General features: G+C 33.4%; 1 protein-coding gene across 2 annotated transcripts in view; it reads right to left on the bottom strand.

The window, feature by feature from the left end:
- Lrrtm4 (leucine rich repeat transmembrane neuronal 4) overlaps positions 1-22,389 on the bottom strand; it is a 903,813-nt gene extending 881,424 nt beyond the window's left edge. Inside the window, exons 1-2 of one of the 2 annotated variants that reach the window (XM_045153592.1) lie at positions 21,704-22,389; positions 18,382-19,928 (exon numbers count right to left, since the gene is read on the bottom strand). In XM_045153592.1, the coding sequence (XP_045009527.1) occupies positions 18,382-19,928; positions 21,704-21,707 (1,551 nt within the window). In that variant the 5' untranslated portion in view covers positions 21,708-22,389. Of the gene's footprint in view, positions 1-18,332; positions 19,929-21,703 lie in introns of both variants that reach the window. The other variant, XM_045153593.1, reaches the window with a different exon arrangement.
- Between the last annotated feature and the right edge of the window lie 266 nt (positions 22,390-22,655).

The following is a 22,655-nucleotide window of genomic DNA, read 5'->3' as shown; positions in this document are numbered from 1 at the left end:
GTTATTTGCTGATAGAAATAATTTATGATGTTTATGGCTCATAAAATGTGGATAAAATAGTTTAAAATATATTTTGAATGAATAACATAGTAAATAGGTAATAAATAAATATAAATATAAATAAATAAATATATATTTTTATAAACATAAATAAATTATAAATAAAAATGAACATATAAAACAGAAATTAGACTATGAAAACCTCATGCTGAAGAAATTCTGTCTTTACTTCATGAAGTAGTGAAGGTAAAGGAACAAATGATACATCTGATTATAGTTGAAACATATAACTCTCAAAAATACAAAAAACGTTGAAATAACATGTAATGTAATGATTTTATTTATTTTAAAGCATATTGGTAAAGACACATGTTCAAAGATTACTTTCAATGTGAGTACTACAAAAATGTTGAAAAATTACCAAAAGAGAATTAGAATTGGAAAATTTTAATTTCTTCAGATTGTTTTTGTGTAATAAAAATATGTGCATAAATGCACTAATTGAATGCTCTTATGTATTTTCTTTTTTGTGTGTAATCCTTTATAAGCAATGCAAATTAATGAAAGAAGTTGGTATAAACATTTATATATACACCTATACATGTGCTCACACACACACGGATGCTCTAAATCTACACCAAAATCAATACCCAAGAGTTAATCTACAACTTTAACTTTTAAAATTATTTAAAATTATAAAATTTGGCCTTTAAAAAATTCCAGTTTTCAGTATGTATTTTATAAAATCCTTCTCAAAGAAGGCAATCAATGTCTAATACACAGATATTAAAAACAAAGCAATAAAATTTGTGAGTGTAATCATTTGTTCTTTCAAAAGATATTATTTAACTACCTATTAAGTTCAGGTCATGAAATTAGATAATATAAATTCCACAAGAATAGTTATATGCAATATTCCAATGTGCAGTTAGATTCAAGTAGAAGTGGTAGATATCAAAATAAATAAATTCAGCCAAGGCCCAGATGAAACTACAGTGGAACTCGGGAGAGGAGCAAGACAGCTTCTTCAAATTGTGAGCCTCACAAGCTGTGCCATGGTAAAGGAGACAGACACTGAAGATACTTAACACCTACCAAAGCAGAGATCCAGAGGATCTGAGAGCTCCCCACTAAAGCAGACTTAAAACACACCCGCCACGGCTCAGGGAATTTTGCAGAAGAGGGGTGGAAAGATTGTGGAAAGAGCCACAGGTTGGGACGTCATACCAGAGCATTGCTTTTCCCTCTCAATAACTGGCTGCTGTTCCCGCAACATATAACCCACAACCCCATGAGGAATACCAGCAATGCCACTGAGGAGGGCCCCCAGTGGAATGGGAGCAGGGAGGATGGAAAAGGTGGTAATAACACATTATATATCCATAAAAAGTATGTCCTTAATAAAGCAACTGTATATATATATACATATATATGTATATGTATGTATGAATATATATATAGTTGTTTATATATATATATATATATATATATATATATATATATATATATATATATATATATATATATATGGGGGGGTGTACTCTTTCAGGATATTTGATGGTGATGACTAGTTTGCCACAGAGTAAATGCAATGATGGTTTCCTCAGCAAGTGGAGAATGAGAAAATGTTAAGAGTAGCTGAGGAACATTCTAGGGCTGCTCTCTTAGAAAGAAGAAAAAGAGAAAAATAAGAGAAATGAAGGAGTCCTTCATTGATTGCGACTTGAGACCAAGACGAATGTGGTATAAGGGATTTTAGATTATGTCCAGGGTTTGGGTTCTTATTCTATGAACAAATAGACAACACTGAATGGCTTTAAGTAAATTAAGAGGAGGTTAAGCATTTGTTCTGAAATGTGTGCAATATGGAAAGAAAATTCACTGGGAAAGCTAAGACAAAACAGGACAAGAAGGTAACACTAGGGTAGAAGAAGAGATATAGATTCTTTGAGATTTTCAGCTGGTAAAAAATTTTAAGTTCACATTGCAAGCTTGTTTCTGGAATGTAAAGTAAAGATTGAGGGTCACATGATTCCTATGAATCTATTTTGTCACTTTGGATAGCTTCATTCAAAAGGCACAAAATTTGGAAAGAAAATTGTGATCATTGCTTACTGGAAGTGGGCTGATGAGGCCTCTTAGATATTTGAATACAGGTGTTAATCAAGAAATTGGGATACAACCGTTTGGCTATGGTTTTGGGGGTAACCTAATTTCCACAGTGTCTTTCCCCACATTTCCTCTTCTGATCCCAATAGGACTCTGAATACTGGATTTGGAACCCAGCCCACACATTCATCAGGATTTCACAGACCATTCTGATAAATGTCTAATTACATCTCATTTTATATTAAAATTTAGTTATTTGTGGGCTGGAGAGATGGCTTAGCAGTTAAGCGCTTGCCTGTGAAGCCTAAGGACCCCGGTTCGAGGCTCGATTCCCCAGGACCCACTTTAGCCAGATGCACAAGATGATGCACGCATCTGGAGTTCGTTTGCAGTGGCTGGAAGCCCTGGCGCACCCATTCTCTCTCTCTCTCTCTCTCTCTCTCTCTCTCTCTCTCTCTCTCTCTCTCTCTCTCTCTCCCTCTTCCTCTTCTCTTCCCCTCTTTCTCTCTCTGTCACTTTCAAATAAATAAATTTAAAAATATATATATAAAATTTAGTTATCTGCAAACAGAGATAGAATAAAGGAAGAGAGACAAATAGACTGGGCATATCAGGGCTTCCAGATGTTAGAAGGGAATTCAAGATAGACACACTACTTCATGCATCTGGCTTTATGTGGGTACTGGGGAATGAAACCTGGGTTGTTAGGCTTTGCAGACAATCACCTTAACCACTGAGCCATCTGTCCAGCCTCTCATTTGGTTTTAATTTTCATTTTCTCACTGGGTGATGATGCTGTAACCATTTTATATTTTTACTTGACATCAAATGAAAATATACTTTGGAAAGGGAGGGTGATAGGAGAAGATTATGATCATGGTATATTGACTATATGTAAGGAGATTATCAACAGAAAGTTAAAATAAGAAACAAAAAAATTAATTGATTTAAAAATTAAAAAGAAAATACACTCTACTAGAATATTTGTTTATGGGTTTTCTCCATTTCCCAATTTGATTATCTATGTTTTATTGTCCCATTTTTTTTTTAAATCCTCATCTGTTTTACATATCTAATCTTTGTTTGGATAAGTAAGTGGTACTAAGATAGTAGATGTTTGTTTTCCCTAAAATTTGTATGTTGTAAACCTATTTGCTAATGCAATTATATTATGGTTTGAATGTCAAAAAGAAAAAAAAAAGAAATTGATATCTATGTAGGGAACACAGAGAAAAGTAGAAATGTAAACACAATGGATCTGTAGTAAATGGCAATGCCTTATAAATATGTAAATGAGAGAGAGAGAGAGAGAAAAAGGGAGAGAGAGAGAGATTGCAATTTGGTGGATTAAAAGAAGGTGAGGATGTTACCTTAAGGAAAATTAACATTTAATATGCAGTACAGAAATTCAAGCTTACAAAATATATGGAAAGTAATGCTTATATACTGAAAAGTACCAAAAGAGAACATTCAAAGAGGTTAAAACAGGCCAAGAATTGTATACTATTGAACTATCCCAGTAAGGTATTTAAAAAGTTATCAAGTTTAATGACAATGAAATCAGTGCCAAGCTTAGCATATAATGTTTTTTGTAATATTTTACTTGTGTTTATTTATCTGAAAGACAGAAAGAGGCAGAGAGATGGAGAGAGAAAGAGAGAGAGAGAGAGAGAAATGTGTTCATCAGGGCATTCAGCAACTGCAAACAAACTCCAGAAACATGCGCCACCTTCAGAATCTGGCATATGTGGATCCTGGGAAACAAACCTGGGTTTTTTGGCTTTGCAGGCAAGTACCTTAACCACTAAGGAATCTTTCCAGCCCAGCACAAATTGTTTTGAAGTTTGGCTCACTCTGCTCATAGGTTATTGTGGGCTGAAGAAATGGATGATTGATATGGAGAAGCAGATTATAGTAGAATTTTTTTCAAAATATTCTAGAAAAAGAAGAAATAAGATAGGGATTGAGTAAAACAAGATTTCAGGGTAGAAAAAAAAATCCTGTTTGGTAAATTTTAATTTTGAGAAGAACCAAGTATCCTTAAAAACTAATGGAAATGATGTAGATAAAGTCTTATAAACTATAGTCCCTGAGCCAAATCAAATGTGCAGCCTGTTTTTATAAATACACATCCATTGGTGTGCAAACATTCCCATCTGAAGTATATTCAGAAACTTTTTCCTTAAAAAATATATTTAATGTTCCAACAATTTTACTTCTTTATATTTTCAGGTTCAGTGGCCCTTAGAGACAACAGCATGCACAAACATTACAGAAGGTGGTCAAGAAAGACCCAATGCATAAAAAACCAGTACCTATGTGTACTCTATGTTCAATGACATAAATATTTTTTTTTAAAAAAACTGCCATTCAACTTTTTGATTCAATGAAACAAAGATGATTTTTTTTTTTTCAAATATAGGCAAAAAGGTACACTAAAAAGGCAGTTTTTGGTCAAGGTTTTATACATTTCAAAAGAAAATAACTTCCTTACTAAGTTAACTTCTGAGTGACAGAAGATGATTTAAAATAACTCATTGATAGTGAATATCATTGGAAATCCTTATTAAAGGGGAAATAAAAGCTACTAGTAAAAGTCAGCTCAATGATAGTTAAACTAGACAAAAAGTATGAAAAAAAAATCCAGTACAGAAATTCAAATAATATTTGTCATTGGGAAAATATATGTATAATTTACCAAATTAAAAAATAATGTTTGCAAAAATGTCAATCAGAAAAAATGCTATCAATTCATCTACACTTATTGTACAACTTTATAAACTGCTATTTTGAAAATATATTTAATATAGTTATAAAAGTGTTTTATTAACTACTGCAATGACATTCACTATTACTACCACTAGTATTCACACAAATATATGTGAGCATATATTTTTATTGAATGAAAATGAATACAAATATAAAATCTTCAAAAGTTTTATATATATATATATATATATATATATATATATACATATATATATGAAAATTTTGCTTCATATCATAGTCATTAATGTTATTTTAAAAGGCTAATTTAATAACCTTTCATTCCTTATAAAAGTTATAGCTTTTATTTCTATAAATTAAAAAAAAAATTAAACTAGAAATTTTAAAATAATTTACTAAGTCTACTAAAAGTGGGCTGAAGTGATTACCTAGTTTTTAAGGCACATCCTGCAAAGCTAAAGAACCCAAATTTGAATCCCCAGTATTCATTTACAGCCAGATGCATAAGATTGTGCATATGTCTAGAGTTCATTTGCAGTGGCTAGAGGCACTGGCATACCCATTCTCTCACTCACTCTCTTTCTGTCTCTCTCTGGCATCTATCTTCTCTCTTTCAAATAAATAAATAAGACATTAAAAAGTTTACTAAATTTAATAAATATGACAGCATTTGTAACTACTAATGTGTATATGTACATATATTTTAATATATGCACTCAAATTTTAAAATAATGTAAATCAACACATTATAACTGGAGTTTAAAAGTAGGTTGATTTAAATTGAGTTCTATGCAATTTTCATACCATTCATTACAATGTCTTTTAACAAAATAGAGATATACTTTACTTAAAAATGAACTCATGGACACAAAATCCTACTTAAGTTTGTGTGTGTGTGATGTATTTAGAGGGAAGTAGAGAGAGATGAACATTTTCCTTTCAAATATGTGTTCTATAGAAGAGTCAAGATAGTTTTTTGTTGTTGTTGTTTATCAAAGTAGGGTCTCACTCTAGCCCAGGATGACCTGGAACTTACCATGTATACTTAGGGTGGCCTTGAACTCATAATTTTCCTTCTCACCCAACCTGCTGAATGCTGGGATTACAGCTGTATGTAACCACACCTGCTGATAGTTTTTTTTTTTTTTTGGTGTTGTTATTTTTAATATTTGGAGAATTTGGTAGCTTTAAGAAGCATGCACACTCACACAACACATGTGTTTGTATGTATGTGTAAATCAATACTGTCATTTACAAGTATGATTCTGAAACAAGAGTATTATGAAATATGGGATGTTATAGGAAGTGCAAAAGTAAATCATATGCATGAAAATTTTACACCATTAGGTTAAAAATCCTGAAAAATTCTTATTCTTTAATGGGAGAAATAATTTAGTCTCTACTTTTCATAGTATGCAAAAATATACTCTAGCAATTCAAAGGTGATATGTACCATGAAAATTTTAGAGAAAATGACCAGAAAATGTTGGATGCTTGCCATACTCAGCATAGCAAAGGTTATTTAGAAACACAAATGTTACTGTTTACCTCATTTACTATTCATATGCAGTATTTCAAAACAAGAAATCCAATAAGCAAATATATTTATACATCTATTACATTAAATCCAAAGGTTCCAAAAACAAAATCTGGGCTTGGTGGCTCAATCCTGTAATTTTAGCACTTTGCAGATAGAACTAGGAGGACCAGGAACTTAAGTCCAGGCTCAGATACTTAGTGAGTTTCATTCCAGCTCAGAATCTGCCTCAAAAACAAAACAAAACTAAACAAAAAACTAAAATGACTAAAAATTCCAGTAATATAATCAATAGACGAGGACAAAATAAAACTCATCTAATTGAGACAAAGTTAACCATATTTGTGTATATGTGGAAAAGGTAGAAATTCATATAAAATGCAGAAACACGAAGATTTTAAATATATATATGATAAACCATGTATTTGAAATAAGTGAGTGAAAATTTTGGTGAGCCATGTATTTGTCTTTTCTGAATAACTTGTTTAAGAAATGAAATGTAACATCATATACATCTAATAAAAAAGAAAAGACTTAAGTAAAATGTGACACATTTATGTATGTAACCTAAAGTAGATTTAATAAGTGTTCCCATTTATCATAAAAATTAAAATGTTAACTTTAGATAAACAGTATAACATCTTGGGCAGTTTCTAATATCAGATTAATTTGAACATTAGTAATATCCACACTCACATAACTGTACATATGATACAGTTACTTGTACCAGAATTTCTAAAGTATAATCTCTATGTATTAGAATTTTTCTGCAGCTTTGCTTACTGTAATACATACCTTTATCTTTTAAATATTTCTAAAGAAGAATAAATTCTTATATAGTTATGAAATAAAGGAAATAAAACACATCAATTGAATCCACAAAATTATATTTCTTACTATTCATGGAAAATGATATATAATATATGAAAACTAACATACTAAGCATTGAACATAAGTAAAATAGAGTCTGACAACTTATATGAAATTGCCATAATCTTTATAGATTTTCATAGAAAAACTCAGTAAAAAAGAGAATAGATGTCATTTTTTTCTACCCCAGTAATGTTAATCAATCTACATATTCGTTGGACGATCATAGATAACACCCTAAAGAAAAAGACATTAGCAAGCTGAAGGGAACCTTACTGGAACACTGATTTAAAACCAGCACTTTCTATGCAGTCACTTGGGGAAAAACATAGTCAAATTCTCATTTTTCAAAATTCTTAATTTATATTCCCTTTCCTTTAAATATGAAAAATTGGCATCTAAGCAGTGTTTTCAAAGTTAAAATGTGGAAGAAAAAGAAAGTCTAATTTTAGTACCAATGATCATGTTTAAGTTGAGAAACGATTTCAGTGCTAATGGTTCTGTGGTCACTGAACTGGGGGTCAGAATTTGCTGTGGGAACACCTATTCTCCTATTGGGATAGATGTTAAGGGAGCCAAGGGACCTAGGAGATGCACAGGCCTAGTGTCAGCATGTTCTCTTGGAAGTGGTGGGCAAAGTTCCCATCAGAACAGCAAAAGAAGAGGAAAGCAAAGAGCCTCTTCAGCAGGACGTGGCATATTAGCTAGTGGACCACGGTGTCTCTAGAAGAGAAGACCGTGAGCAATCCCCTGAATGACGAGTACAGGTTTCCTTCAAGAAGATCCCTGATACTTACAAAATTTCACAGTACTCATTTTCCAGCCTTTCCAAAGGGATTCCCCAAACACAAGTTAACATGGTGACCCTGTGTTGAAAAATGTGAAGTACAAACTTTTAGAGATTACTGGATACTGACTCTGAAATAACAATAATTCTGGGATCCTGAATCATTGGGATCTTGTGGATTGTAGGGTCATGAGGTCAAGGGATTTATCTCAGGTCCATTTCCCAGTGGTACAGTGACTTTCTGAACAAGTCTAGGAATATTACCCTAATTCCAGAATCACACATTCAATTGTAATAATTCTGCCTCTTCAGTCATCAAGGAAATAATCTGTAATCTCTAGCAAAGCTAATATTATCTTTTTGTCTATGTAGGGTAATGCCTGTAAGGACACTTTCCAGCATAATCCTCTCTATTAACATGTAATACTATTAGAGAAAACATTAAGATATCAATTCACTTTATATTACAACAAAAAGAGGCAATATATATTTCTGCAAAAATAATCATTCAGAAAATATAAATATTTATACAAGATTAATCATTAAATATGTTATACAAATACATATACATTTATACAGTTATACCCCATATATTTGTTTCAATCAACATAAGCGTGATTATATAAAAATTAACCTATAGGATTATATTTACCTAGTAAATATAATCTACCCTTGGATTCTAGCTTTGGATTTTGTTAATATATACCGTGATGAGTTCCCAATGATGAAATTCCCCTTAAGGACCATTTCTTTGAAATTCATGAGTATATGCATAATGACATGGGTAGTCTACAAACTTCTTAATTGGTCTGTGTAAAAGGGGACATCTAGAATATAGGTCAATATAACTAAAGTCAGGCTGAAATCACCAAGAGAGATCTATAGAGCTTGCCCCCCCCATAAATATGTGTCACTATTATGATTTCACTCTGCTTTCTCTGATCGTATTTGATTTGAAAGAAAATAAACTAAACATGTGTGTGTGTGTGTGTGTGTGTGTGTGTGCACTTCTATTTAACTTAATGAAATGAACTGAAAGTTACATGATGAGTTTTGATAATGTATTTCAGTTTTGTAGTTAGTACTAATAAAAGAACTATAAATACTGATTTCTTAGAAATGTGAATAAGATCTTCAGTCACAGGAATGTTTTATAAGTCTTGGGGTATTATTAAATCTTCCTGTGTTTATACCCAACTAAATTACAGTTCAGTCAGTGGACAGAAAGATCATGTTTATTTTTTAACTTAGTAGCAATGTAACCACAATACGTTTTTTTCTCCATCATTTAGTATTAAAAGCATCTGCATAGTGATGACAATGAAATTAATACAGCTACATTGAATTTTGCTTTTTTGATAGAAAGCATGGCTTAAATCTAATAATTATTTCAAGTTACAATGACTCTATGAGAGAGAGGAGTTCAGAGATTTTGAACAATATTTCATTATATCAGCCAGTGACTTGGAACATTATTATTGCTGTTCAATAGATAGAAAAATTATATCATAGAAAGGTCAGTTATATATTTACTTGTCTGAACTAGAAAAAGTAAAGGGAGTCATTTTCAAATCTGAGACCTCTTTTCACCCCTTGATCTAACCACTGGACCAAAGAAGTAACAGTCCTTGTGTGGTCTGATCAGCAATCTAAAGTCCTTATAGGCTGATCTCTAGTCTATTACTTCCACAAACCTGCAAACACAGAGATGAATATCAAACTTAAACTATAGAGACAATACTGGACAAGAGTTTGGCATAATCAATTTACATTTCCATTTTAAGTCATTCTGAAATACATGATGTCAATGTCAATTTGTAAATATCAAAAATATACTTGTAAAGTATATCACAACAAAATTTATGATGTCAAAACAACATTTTAGGGCTTCTTTTGAACATAGTTGCATGACTATATTGATTTTATTGGTTAATTAAACAAGAAATAAATTTTAATAATTTTCAGCATCTCATAGATAGATAGATAGATAGATAGATAGATAGATAGATAGATAGATAGGTATTTCAAGGATAAAATGAAAGAAAAAGTGTTACATTAATTGTGACTCCAAGAATAGGAAATAAACGTAATAAATCAAATAACATACACACACACACACACACACACACGTATATATATATATATATATATATATATATATATATATATATATATAGAGAGAGAGAGAGAGAGAGAGAGAGAGAGAGAGAGAGAGAGAGAGAGAGGGATTTATTGCCACTACAATGATTTCACTCTGCTTTGTCTGATCCTATTTGATATTAAAGAAAATAAACTAAAATTGATTGGCATGCTGGAACACACCTTTAGTCTCAGCAATCTGGAGGCAGAGGAAAGAGCATCAAGGAGAGTTTGAGCCGAACCTGAAAGTATAGAATGAATTCCAAGTGACTGGACTAGAGCAAAACCCTACCTTGAAAAACCAAAAGGAAAAAAAAAAAAAAAAGAAAGAAACCAAAATTATTATTTCTTTAATGGGATTTTATACAATGAATACGGAGTAAGAGAGATTGTTTACTCCAAGTACAACATTCTTATGCATTTTTCACTTTATTTACATAATTTACTATTCTAAAAGTAACATCTAGATTGGTTTTCTGTAAACTTGAAGACCTTACTAGCAAAATATACATTTCACTTTCTCTCTAAGAGTTCCCTTAAGCAACTCAGTTCAATTGAACCTAGCTTGTCTGCTTTGATTCATTCAAACATAGGCACTTTTCCATCTTTTAATTCAATGGGATTTGAAAATCCCAATCACTGATATATTAGGTGAAAATGAAACATAAATTTGTGATAATAATTTTGAAGTGATATTTGCTGTTTTTCTTTAAACCTTGGATTAAAATGTTTTAGAGGAGTTTCTTGGTTCTCCAATAGTAATTTGTACTTAATAAATAAACTATAATTTAATAAGGTTATTTTGTTTACAGAGTTAATGAGTATTTATTTACTCATATCTCTGATATCTTGGAATTCTGAAAAACAGATGGAAACACAAGCAATGCAGAAAACACAGGTGTCTGGGAGATGGCTGCCTGGACAAATCAAAACTCAGAAAATGAGAGTAAATCAAGGAGATGCAGAACAACAAAATGTCTTTTCTATGACTGCAAATATCTTTTCACTATCTTCTCATAGTATTTATGTTGGAGACAATTTATAACTGGATGGGTTTATCAAGAGTGAAATACATATAATTTTATTGTCTGCATATATTTCAAGATGCTAGAAATAGGAATATAGATATTCAAGTATATGGCTCTTTAAATGCAATAATCCAAAGTAACTTTGAATTTATGTTGAGTATCATATATAACATTAAAATATTAGGGTATTTAATTTCTATGTATAAAAATAACTCTAAACACAGCAGAAAATTATTGAATGGTAGATTGCTTATATTTTATGTTCTAAGCTTTTCTTTTAGGCATGCTTTTGGACAAAATATTTCTGGATTTTTTTTTAGGTTTCCTATATTTTCAAAATTTTTTCTGAACGCATATCAGCTTTGGTCTCATTTCACTTCCATACAGTATCTATATGTCATAAACATAGATATAGATAGATATTGGCTGAAATTATGTATCTAACTTTCTCCCAAGGTCTAACTTCCTTTTGTTACATGTATGTGGACCTCATTTTTCTGGAAAGCAAGAACATTATTTTCACTTCTGCAGCAGGAGTTTCAATGTACCTGGGCACATATCTAGCAGTTTCAAGCTATTACCTAAAAAACAATGTTTTTAATATTAGAGGTATTAGTGGGCATTCTCTAAACCCTCCTCAATTTGGAGTTACAATTTTAATGGCTTGTAGTACATGAAAAAAAAATAACCCCATAATTTTTCCTCCCTTTAAGACTATTGAATCTCATTAAACTGACTCTGTGAGTTACAGTTCTTCTCATACTATACAAAGTAATTTTAATTTTTAAAACATATTCACCATCACTTCATGCTCTCCACTGATCCAAAGACATACTAATTTTTCACAGCTCCCAGTGACAAGTTTTGTGCACCTTGCCATTTTCACGTTGATTCAGTAAATCATGAAACTCCAAGAGACATAAAAATCCAGATGAGTCACCAACAAGAATATTAAGAAGCAACTCTGAAAGTATAAAGCCATGTATACATGCAATTCTGGAGAAAAACAGTGAATGATTAGATTTTACTGAATGTATAAAAGATCAAGAAGAAAATTTCTGTAGTTTTATGGAGATGACTCAGGTGAATTAATGTTGTACATTCGCAAGAACTTGGACTCTTCATCTTGGAGTCTTACACTATAATACAGGATTCAATCCATGTCCTTGAAATACTGATAACAGCTAATTTTAAAAATAAAACCAACCATTTTTATTCAGTTCAAAATCTTTCCTAAGTTAATTATGTCAGGTCTACTTGGCAGCTGTCGCTCATCATCACAACCACTTGCAAATTTTAGTGAAAGCACTATCATAAAGAAATTCTCATTGGATCAAATTCAGACAATTGATTTTTTTAAAGCACTCATACTTGTTAGTGCTAACTAACTATTTGGAAGGATTTACAGGGCATGTACATGTCTGAATGCCTGCATACATGTATGTTCATACATGTTGTGTGTTATCTGCATTTTACTGTAAAAATGAAGAAGTTATATGACTACCCACTTGAGCCCCAATTTCCTTTATTTTAAAAATGGAGAAATTGTATGGATGCTGGCCTGAGCACCCAATTTCTAACTCAATATGGTCATTCTTTTATCATTGACAATAAAATAAAAGTAACTCAATTTCTCTTTAATTTCTCATCTAGCTGGATTGAATCCTGAAAATGGTTGTAGAAAGTTTAGAATATTTATAAATAGTTTTGAGTTGAGATACATGACAGTAGTTAAATATACTCATTTGAGGGATGAGTCAAAGAGAGAAGCAATGACTAGAATGAATTCATACCAAAATGGCAACATGTCATAGATATATAGATACCTTAATTTTTTATATAAAATCTGGACTATGCTGATATAAGATATTCATGGTTTTTAAAAAATAATAAAACATTTACTTTAAGAATTAAATTCTTAATGAATTCTGGTAGTTCTTATACAAGACTATATTCACTAGTATTTCAAATATTAAAAGAGGTCATTAGTTCTAATAAAAAATAAATATACCTCTTTTGCCCCATCTGCTGTGCACTGTGCAAATATATATGCACACACACATGCACATACATACAAATTTGTGTACAAAATCACAAATTGCATATCTATCTATCTATCTATCTATCTATCTATCTATCTATCTATCTATCTATTTATATAATATTCTCTGGGCTGGAGAGATGGCTTAGCAGTTAAGGCATTTGCCTATGAAGGCAAAGGACTTAGGTTCAACTCCCCAGGACCCATATAAGCCATATAAATCGCACAAGGTGGCATACGCATCCGGAGTTCATTTGCAGAAAATGAAGGCCCTGGCATGCCCATTCTCTCTCTCTCTCTGTCTCAAATAAATAAATAATTTTTAAAAATTCTCCATGTGACACCATATATATATATATATATATATATATATATATATGTATGTATATGTATATATATATATATATATATATACACACACACAAACACCATATATACATACATATATACATATTTTTAATTATAACATTTTGTCATAACACAATAGTCACTTTCCTAAATAAAGTTTATTTCCTATGCCATCATACTGGTAAGTGGTTAGTGAAACAATTATGATAGTTTTTTGTTTTTTTTTTACTTAGTCTTCTTTAAACATATATCAAACTTTATAGTTCTTGGAAATCCACTCAGCAAACTGCAGAATGCTAACTTCTAAAGTGCTGAAAAAAGTTAATAAAACATGTTAAATCAATAGATTGACCCTGACCTAATACTTTCATTTTATATAAATCATTATAAATTGCCTATACCATCCACAACATAGCAGAGATATGCAAGAAGCACAAACTCATGACACATGTCTTCCTTTCATTCATTTAGTATGGGGTATTATCAAAACATTAATTATTTGTAAGATATATACACATATGGGCATCTAGACTGAAATTTTATTAATGACAACACTATTGGTATTATTATATCCTTAAAGTTAAATTTCAATTACTTAACATTAAAGGAATTTGGATGGTGAATCTCTTCAGAAACTATTTTTACTTTCATTCATATTAGTGTTTTGCCAATTGTACTGTTTTAAGTTAAAAGAAAAACTAAAAATGTTTTATTTTTTTTCTGTACTTGGATTTGCTAATTGATAAAGTGCTGCCATTATTTTTACTTGTCAAATCTTACAAGAATAAATACTATGGCCTTGGTTCATTACAATATCTATTTAATTGACATATAGAATAATGTGCCTTGATAAACTGTAATATTTCTACTGGTATAAAATTGTGTAAGCTTTCAAAAGCTATTTTCAAAAGTTAGTATTTGCAATTTTGTCTAGTTTAATAATACTTTACAAGGTGTGAGGAAAAACTAAATCCTGTTAGCTTTATATTTTCTTTTCTGAGTACTTACAGAGAACAAATTAAATGATTCAGTTCAACCAAGCACACTGATCCAATCATAGTAGGATGACTGATGTCTGTGAATTTCACATATTATTCCCTTAACCATATTAGTTATTAATAACTATCTGGTTTTCCTCTAGATATGAACAATTTGTATTGTTTATATCAGTAAAATAGTCTCTCTCAATTTACAAGTATATGTGCAAATGGATCTTCAAACTTAAAACTTGCAAATATACAGATAAGTGTCCTTAATTTGAAAATTGTGCTATATGTGATATCATTCTAAAGAGAAACTTCCTATTTTTATTATATACATATACATATACATATACATATATATATAATCAATATTACTTAAATAAAGTGAATATTCACCTACATGTAGTTTATAATAACAAATAAATATAGATGTTAGAAAATAAGAATTTATAATTTTGCATTTTTAGTTAAGGTACTATCAGATATTCATCACTTGCTGCCATATTTTCTAGTGAGATATTTATTGTTTTACTGTATAATGTTTAATTAAGATATATATCAAAAAAATTTACTATAAATAAATAAATCATTCTCCATTGTATATGGTACTGAAACTAGAGATTTATGAACATTACAACAGAGTCAAAATACATTATTTCTTCCCCCAAATGAAAAACTTTGAAATATAATTCCAGATTTTCATTCCATTTTGTAGGGAAGCTTTCTTTGAAGAAATACTTCTCAACAAGGGAAATTTTCCATGGGAAGATATTAAAGAGAAATCAAGGATTTGCCTAAAAATAGTTTCTTACAATTTTCTTCTAATATTTTGTCCACACATGTGTGTACTGTGCATGTGTATGAGCATGTTCTTATACATGCATACAGCTGAACATGTGCATATGTGTGAATGATTGGAGAAGCTAAAAGTTAGACATAATTTTGGGAATATTTTTCAATCTCCCTTTCACTTTTATTCTTTTTGAGGCAGGTGTTACCATAACAGGAACTCACTGATTTAGCTATACTAAATAGCCAGTGACTTTCAGTGATCGTTTTTGACCAAGCTACCCAGCACTGGGATTACAAGTGTGAACCACCCTTTTACTTTGGTGTGGGTGCTGAGGAACTGAACTTAGATCCTCATGCTTGGGGAGGTAAGAACATTGCCTATTGACTCATCTCCTTGACCCTGCATTTCTTAATTTTTACATCTATGTTCACCTAAATCTTATCAAAAAAGAAGTTGGTAGCTATACCATTAGTTTGTATATGGTTATGTTTCAAAACAAGCTAATATTTATTTAAATATACCTTATTTTGCACGTTTCCAATGTTGGCAATGCCATTCAATGTTAACACTATTTTCCAGGTTTTAGGTCACAGAGATTTTGAGCGGCTTCAGCATCTATCATTTCACCCAACAGTATTATTACACTAGTTCATAATTATTTTGTTGTTTAATGCTTTAACAATGCATTCATCCTCAACAGTGTTAGACAATTTTGTGATCACATACTCCCTCTGTAGAACACAGATAGTATTAGAATATGTTTTTATTTATGCATGTTTTTTTTATGGGCTAGGACAACTTTTATTTCTCCTCCCAGTAATACCTCAAGTTTATAAAGGAATAATCCGGGCTGGAGAGATGGCTTAGCGGTTAAGCGCTTGCCTGTGAAGCCTAAGGACCCCGGTTCAAGGCTCGGTTCCCCAGGTCCCACGTTAGCCAGATGCACAAGGGGGCGCACACGTCTGGAGTTCGTTGGCAGTGGCTGGAAGCCCTGGCGTGCCCATTCTCTCTCTCTCCCTCTATCTATCTTTCTTACTGTGTCTGTCTCTCTCAAATAAATAAATTAATTAATTAAAAAAAAATAAAGGAATAATCCATGTGATTTAAGATCCCCAGAAGGTTGAAATCTCTCATTCTCAAGTACTAGTACCCAGAGACTTCTTCTTCCTTATTAATTCTTATAAGTAAAATTCACCATTCTATGACAGAACCCAAAGAAAATGAATGAGGAGACCTGAATTTTCCTTTTGTTTTTGTATCATTCTCCCTAGTGGGGATCACAATATACAAGAAGGACCGGAAATAAAACAAGATGAATCTGCACTCCTTATATTCACCATTATTGTCTCAATGTGAGCCTGCAAGAAAAACATCCAGCCTGGTTAGACTTTTATAGAAATATTTTATTCTGTTTAACTTTTAAGGGAAATTGATTATACAGTTTTCCTTCAGATATTTGTTACCTGGGATCATGTCTTTTATTTTCAATGATATACACACAAAAAATGGAGAAAGTAAATTCAGTGAAGAACAATTCAAATAGTCAAAATTTTACTAAAGTAAGAAATTATTTTAAATCCACTGCTTTGTTTGAAAACATTTTCATTATCATATGCATTTAGGACTATGGAAAAAGTGAATGTATTATCAAAGAGCAAATTATGTTTTCCAATTGTTATAAGTAGCATGAGAAAGGGCAACAACTTTAAATGCTCATTAAAACTCTCTTTTGAAAATTAATCATGACAATAAACACCAAATTGTTAAAAGACAACCTCTATTTACTGGTTTCTGCCAGCAACAGGCCTTGAAGTCACAGATTTTACACATTAGGATCAATTTTACCAGGAAAAAAAAATAAATAAATAAAACAAAAACAAAAACAACAACAACAAAAAAAACGAACAAGCAACAACAACAAAAACATACATCCAGCCTTATCAAGTGACAAGGAGGAAGCATGTGTGTGTGATTATCTTTCTATTCATTAACATATTCCTATAAATGATTTTTTAATTAAATAATCAGAAACTATTGCAAACTTATTCTCATGTAAATTAAAATGGTACAGTAACTACATACTTGCATTTGAGACTATTACAGAAAGGAACAACCTTCCTCTTTTTTTAAATAAATATTTGCAACATTTAATGTTGGATTTGATTATCAAGAATACATGACATGTCATTTGGGGATGACAGAAAAACTGACAGACAGTCCCTATTGTGCCTGTCATGATCTTCCACATCTTTGACCTCATACTAGTTACCAGGAAAAAAAAAAAAAAACAAAAAACATGAAATTTAAGTTTCATTCTAATTGTAAATAAATTACCAGCATTTAATAAACCTTTGAAAAGTGTTCATGACTCAGTAATAAAAAATAGAGATAAGGACAGAAAGAAATTAATAAGAGGGAAATCTTAAAATCTGGATCTAATTCCACAGTAGGCCTCTGACATTCTCTATGCTGGTTTCATAAGTAAATGGCAAGTGCCTGGGAAATGACACAACTATGTCATGCTTTAATTAAAATTAAAAATAAAATTACAACAAAAATAAACCTTGAGTAAATTGCTCTTTGGTTTAAATCATCATTACCTCCTAAATTTTGGTTAACTCACTTTGATTTTAAATTAAGCTGACCTTCCAACTCTACACCATTACAAAAGTGAAACACTGAGAACCAGACATAAATTTCAAAATGAAATTTTGTTTGTGAATATGTATGTTGTTAAGTCCAATCCCTGTATACAAACTCTTAAAAAAAATAGGTGTTTTAACATAGTGCTTTATTCCAACTTAATCTCATCCTTGAATGAACTTCTTGCAAGTATCAACCATTTTTTTTAAGTAGTCAATTTCCTGGTGGTTGCAATTTAATTAAGTAACCTTTCACACTGAGCAAAACCCAAAAGGGTTGTTAATCTCTCTAGTGATTAGAGACACCTCTAGAGGTTCAAACATTTACCTCTCCTTCCCCGCAGTAGATATGCTTTTAGGAGGATCATGGTTCATACCTCACATTCCCTGGAGCCAGAGATGGTATATGTGCAGGGTCCAGATCCATTAACCGATATATCCATGGTCTCAGAGTTTGTAGGCTTGTAGTCCACATAATACTCCTGTAAAGGGGAATTCATTTGTCTTTCCGACTCTCTTGCCTTTTTCCGCCGCCTCTTCATGAGAGAATGCTGTTGGAGTTGTTTCATGCTGGCTGGGTAGCGTTTCCATGATACATAGATGACCAAAAGGATCATGGCCACTGAGAGAAACAGAGCCACACTCCCTGCAATGATTTTGTGAAATGAAACATGCTCATACTCTTGCTCTGTGCCAGGAATCTGGAAGCCTGGGGAAGGGCTGGCTGTTTCCAGAGTAGGTTGCATGGCATTGGGTTTCAAGATGGTAGGATTAGGGAGAACCAGGGGCTTCTGGGGAGTTTGGGGGGCCAGTTGTGACCTTTCTGTATTGACCACCTGGCCCTCAGAACAGATGCTGTAGGTTTCCACTGCGTCAGTAACCTTCTCACCCTGGATATGTTTAGGTCCTGCACATATCATGGTACTCTCCTTAGTTCCTTTGAAATTCTTTAGCCAATAAAACAGAGGACAAATGCTCCGACTGCATTCCCACATATTTCCAGACAAGGTAATGGATATTAATGATATCCATGCATTGACAGTTTCCTGGGAGATGTTTGTAAGCTTGTTGGAATCCAAATTCAATTTCTGCAAATTGGGAAGGCATTTAAATGTACCGGGTTCAATTCCTTGGATATCATTCCCTGATAAATCCAAGTTGTGTAAGGAACTCCAAGTCCACGTCAAACCTTGGCTAATGGAGCGAATCCTGTTCCACTGTAAGTAGATGGAACGAAGGTTGAAGAGACGCGGAAAATGAGCAAAGTTGATCTTGGAAAACTGGTTGTGCTCCAAATGTAGCTCCTTCAGTTTCAGAAGGCCGGCAAAAGCATTTCGTGATAAACTTCTAAGACGGTTGTAACCCAAATCCAGAAAGTCAAGGTTCCGGCAGTCTTGAAAAACTCTTATGGGCACAGTCTTCAGGGAATTGGATCTCAAGTGCAAAATGATGAGTTTCCGAAGGCCTTTAAATTGTTCAGATTGCAATGTCTGGAGTTTATTGTAGGAGAGGTCCAGATTGCGAAGATTGGGGACCGGGTGAAATGTTTTATTGTGCAAATAGGTAATTTTGTTGGAGCTCAGAATTAATTCTTTCAGTCTGCGGATGCCTTGAAACGCTTCTTCATCCACTGAGCTAATGTAATTATGGTCCAGATAAAGCCATATAAGCTGGTTAAGGCCAGCAAACTGATTGGATTTGAGCTTCTGAATGCTGTTGAACCTTAATGATAAACCTTGGGACCCTCCAGAAATGTTCTCAGGGATGTCTGCGAAAGCATGGGACTCACAGTACACAATTTTCCCATCGCATCTGCAGTGTCTGGGGCAAGCTCTCTGCGCCCCTGTGAGCATAACCAGCAGCAGGGTGGGGAGGAGCACCGGAATCACATTCATGCCTCTCATCCGGGTAATTAAATGGAAACCTACAACATGAGAGGGAAGACAGATGCAGAATGTCAGGCTGCAACAGTCCATCACCACCTGCTTTCCTATACCAGAGGCATCCTGTCCGATTCAGAAGGGGACAGTGCACTTAACGACACAGTGAACAACATTTAAAGTATTTCCTCCAGTGTCCCAAGCTCACTCTGTAGGGTTTCCTTCTTCCATCTCCAAGTCACCACAGTTCTGTAGAACTACTGGGAAAAGCCTTTCTGACTTCCAGTGTACCTTGACCCTGAAAAGCACACAGCCTTTCTTTGCACTGAATGCTGACATTTTAATAACAGTAACAGTGAGTTAGTCACCACACTGAAGGGCACTCTGAAAAAGGAATATACTATATTTTCCGGTAAGGGCAAATTGTGAAAAGACCTAGTATTTGTATATCTTTCCCAGTTGAGCAAACAGGCTGTGATTTAGCCAAGGAGCTTCCCGGAAGCTGTCAAAGTAATCCAAGTTTGTTCTGCCTGAAATTACATACTGCATTTGGGAATGGTAATGTATTAGCTCTGAAAATGGCATGGGCACTTGTGTCAGCAGCCTGTGAGGCTTGCTCTGGAGACTAATGGCAGAGTGAGATACTCGCAATTGGTTAATAAGTATACATGTTATTGGACGCATTGGCTCCATGCCCAGGGGTACATGAGCTAAGAGACATGATCATCCTTTTCACAGACCCTCCCCCAAGGAAGATGTCAGGTTCTCATTAAATACATGTCCAAAATATGAGATAATCATGGTATGAATTTGCTGGTGCTTTTCTGATAGTTGCTTTTTACAAATGTGAGAGATAAGCAAGGAAAACTACTCTCCCTCTGCTTACCATTCTAATCTGCTCAAATGTCTCATGGACTTTTTTCTCCCTTCTCCCCTGTTTACATTAACTTCAGAAAGCCTGCAAAGTTGCAATCTATAGACACTTCTTCTGCCTTTCCAAGTAATTGACTGTGAAAGGACTTCTTTCCTCTGTCAACAGTAAATTTATTAATTCTTAAAAGTAGACCAAAAAAAACAGGGAAAAAAAACAACTACTGTATGCTATCATTTTGCATTTAATTTAATCATTTTAACTAAGAGGAAATTACCAAACCTCTAATCCAAAAATCCCTCCTTCTCAGAATTAATTTATTATTATTATTATTATTATTATTATTATTAATTTAAAAGTCAATCTTTCTCTCCTCTTGCCAGCTATGGACTCATTGAAATACACTCCTGCTCTCCCAGACAGGAGGGGTGGGAGGGGGAGTCACACTTGAAAAAATAAGACTGGCAAATGACTGCTGGAAATTTTGGAGCTGTATTGAGGATGCAGATTCAAAGATAAGACAAGCTGCTGCAACCTCTGATAAACTCAGGACCCCACCCCTGGACACACGCACAAAGTGTAAACGCTCTTCCTGACAGCAATCAGAAATACAAGCAAGGATAATATTATCAGGAAACAGAAGCAAACACAGTATTTATTTCACGCTCAGTTCAAATGCTGTGGATACGCAGACAGTAGAGACGGTCTCCAAGCTATTTCTCTAGAGCGTTTTTAAGACCGCATTATGCATTTAAGGATTAAAAATAAATCATTGCAAAAAGAAAGTGATCTAAAAATATAATAGCAACTATAGAGAGAATGCTGGCAAACAAACTCAAAGGCTGCTGCTTTTACCAGTTTCCCCGTCTTGGCTAATGCCGAGGGGAGACTAAAGACAGGCAGGCAAGAACAGCAGGTTTGTTAAGAAGAAAACAAAAGTTCACTTACCCATCCTTTGTCATCCAAAAACGTTGCCCCCCTCTCAGCTTTCTTCTTATTTGGGCTCTTGTGCAGAAACTGCCACCACCTTCATGACACAGTGCGGCTGTCATTCACACCGTTCTGATCCCGCATGTGAGCCTGTAGCTCCATACAAACTTCCCCGAGAGGACAGGCAAAAATAATACGCATATATGTATAATTGTACTTAAAAAAATAAAAAAAAAGAGCACGGGTGGGATGGAGGGGCAGAAAAGAGGAAGCTGTTGGGAAGGGGGCCGAGAGGGGAGGGCCTTTAGGTTCTGAGGACCATTGTGTAATTCACTAGAGACCCATCAGCAGTAATTGGCAATCTGTGAAAAGAGCTACAGCCCATCTCGGAGATAACCAACTTCTCTGCAAAAAGAGAGGAGGAAAAGAAAATCTTCAGAATACCTGGCATTCCTTATTGTGCTGGCTTTTGCCATTCCCAGATAAAGCAATTCATCCTCAGGATTTTCAGTTCTTGAAGAAAGGAGGCCTCCTGTGCTGTAGGAGACCCCAGTTTAAAAGCTATGCGGGCTAGGTTTATCCATTTAGCTGGTCAGGTTTAAAGTGTTTTGTAGCTGTGCTGAGAGGCAGCCCTTGTCTAATTCAGAAGGCTTTCCAGAGACTGATGATGCTCGCAGCTTGTTGGTGCTAATGCTTGAGTTTGTGATACACTGAGTGCCCTCCGCTGGAGAAAACAGATTGCACATTAAAGACGGGAACAAGTGAGCTTGTCAGTGGTGTGCAGCGTTCCCTTGCTCAGAAAGGGAAATTAAAGGCACAGGATCACGTTTTCCCACTCTCTCTCCAATAATATAAGTTATGAAAGGTTTATGCCATAAGGTTATTGCTACTACAATATTAAATAACATGCTGTTCCCCTCTGTTTTCCCAAGTTAGTAGTTTTTAAAAGTTGTCTTGACCTGATTTTTCC

Source organism: Jaculus jaculus, chromosome 6, assembly GCF_020740685.1.
Source record: "Jaculus jaculus isolate mJacJac1 chromosome 6, mJacJac1.mat.Y.cur, whole genome shotgun sequence".
NCBI lineage: Eukaryota > Metazoa > Chordata > Mammalia > Rodentia > Dipodidae > Jaculus > Jaculus jaculus.
The sequence above is the reverse complement of the archived record's forward strand: the minus strand, read 5'-3'. Positions and strand labels throughout refer to the sequence as shown.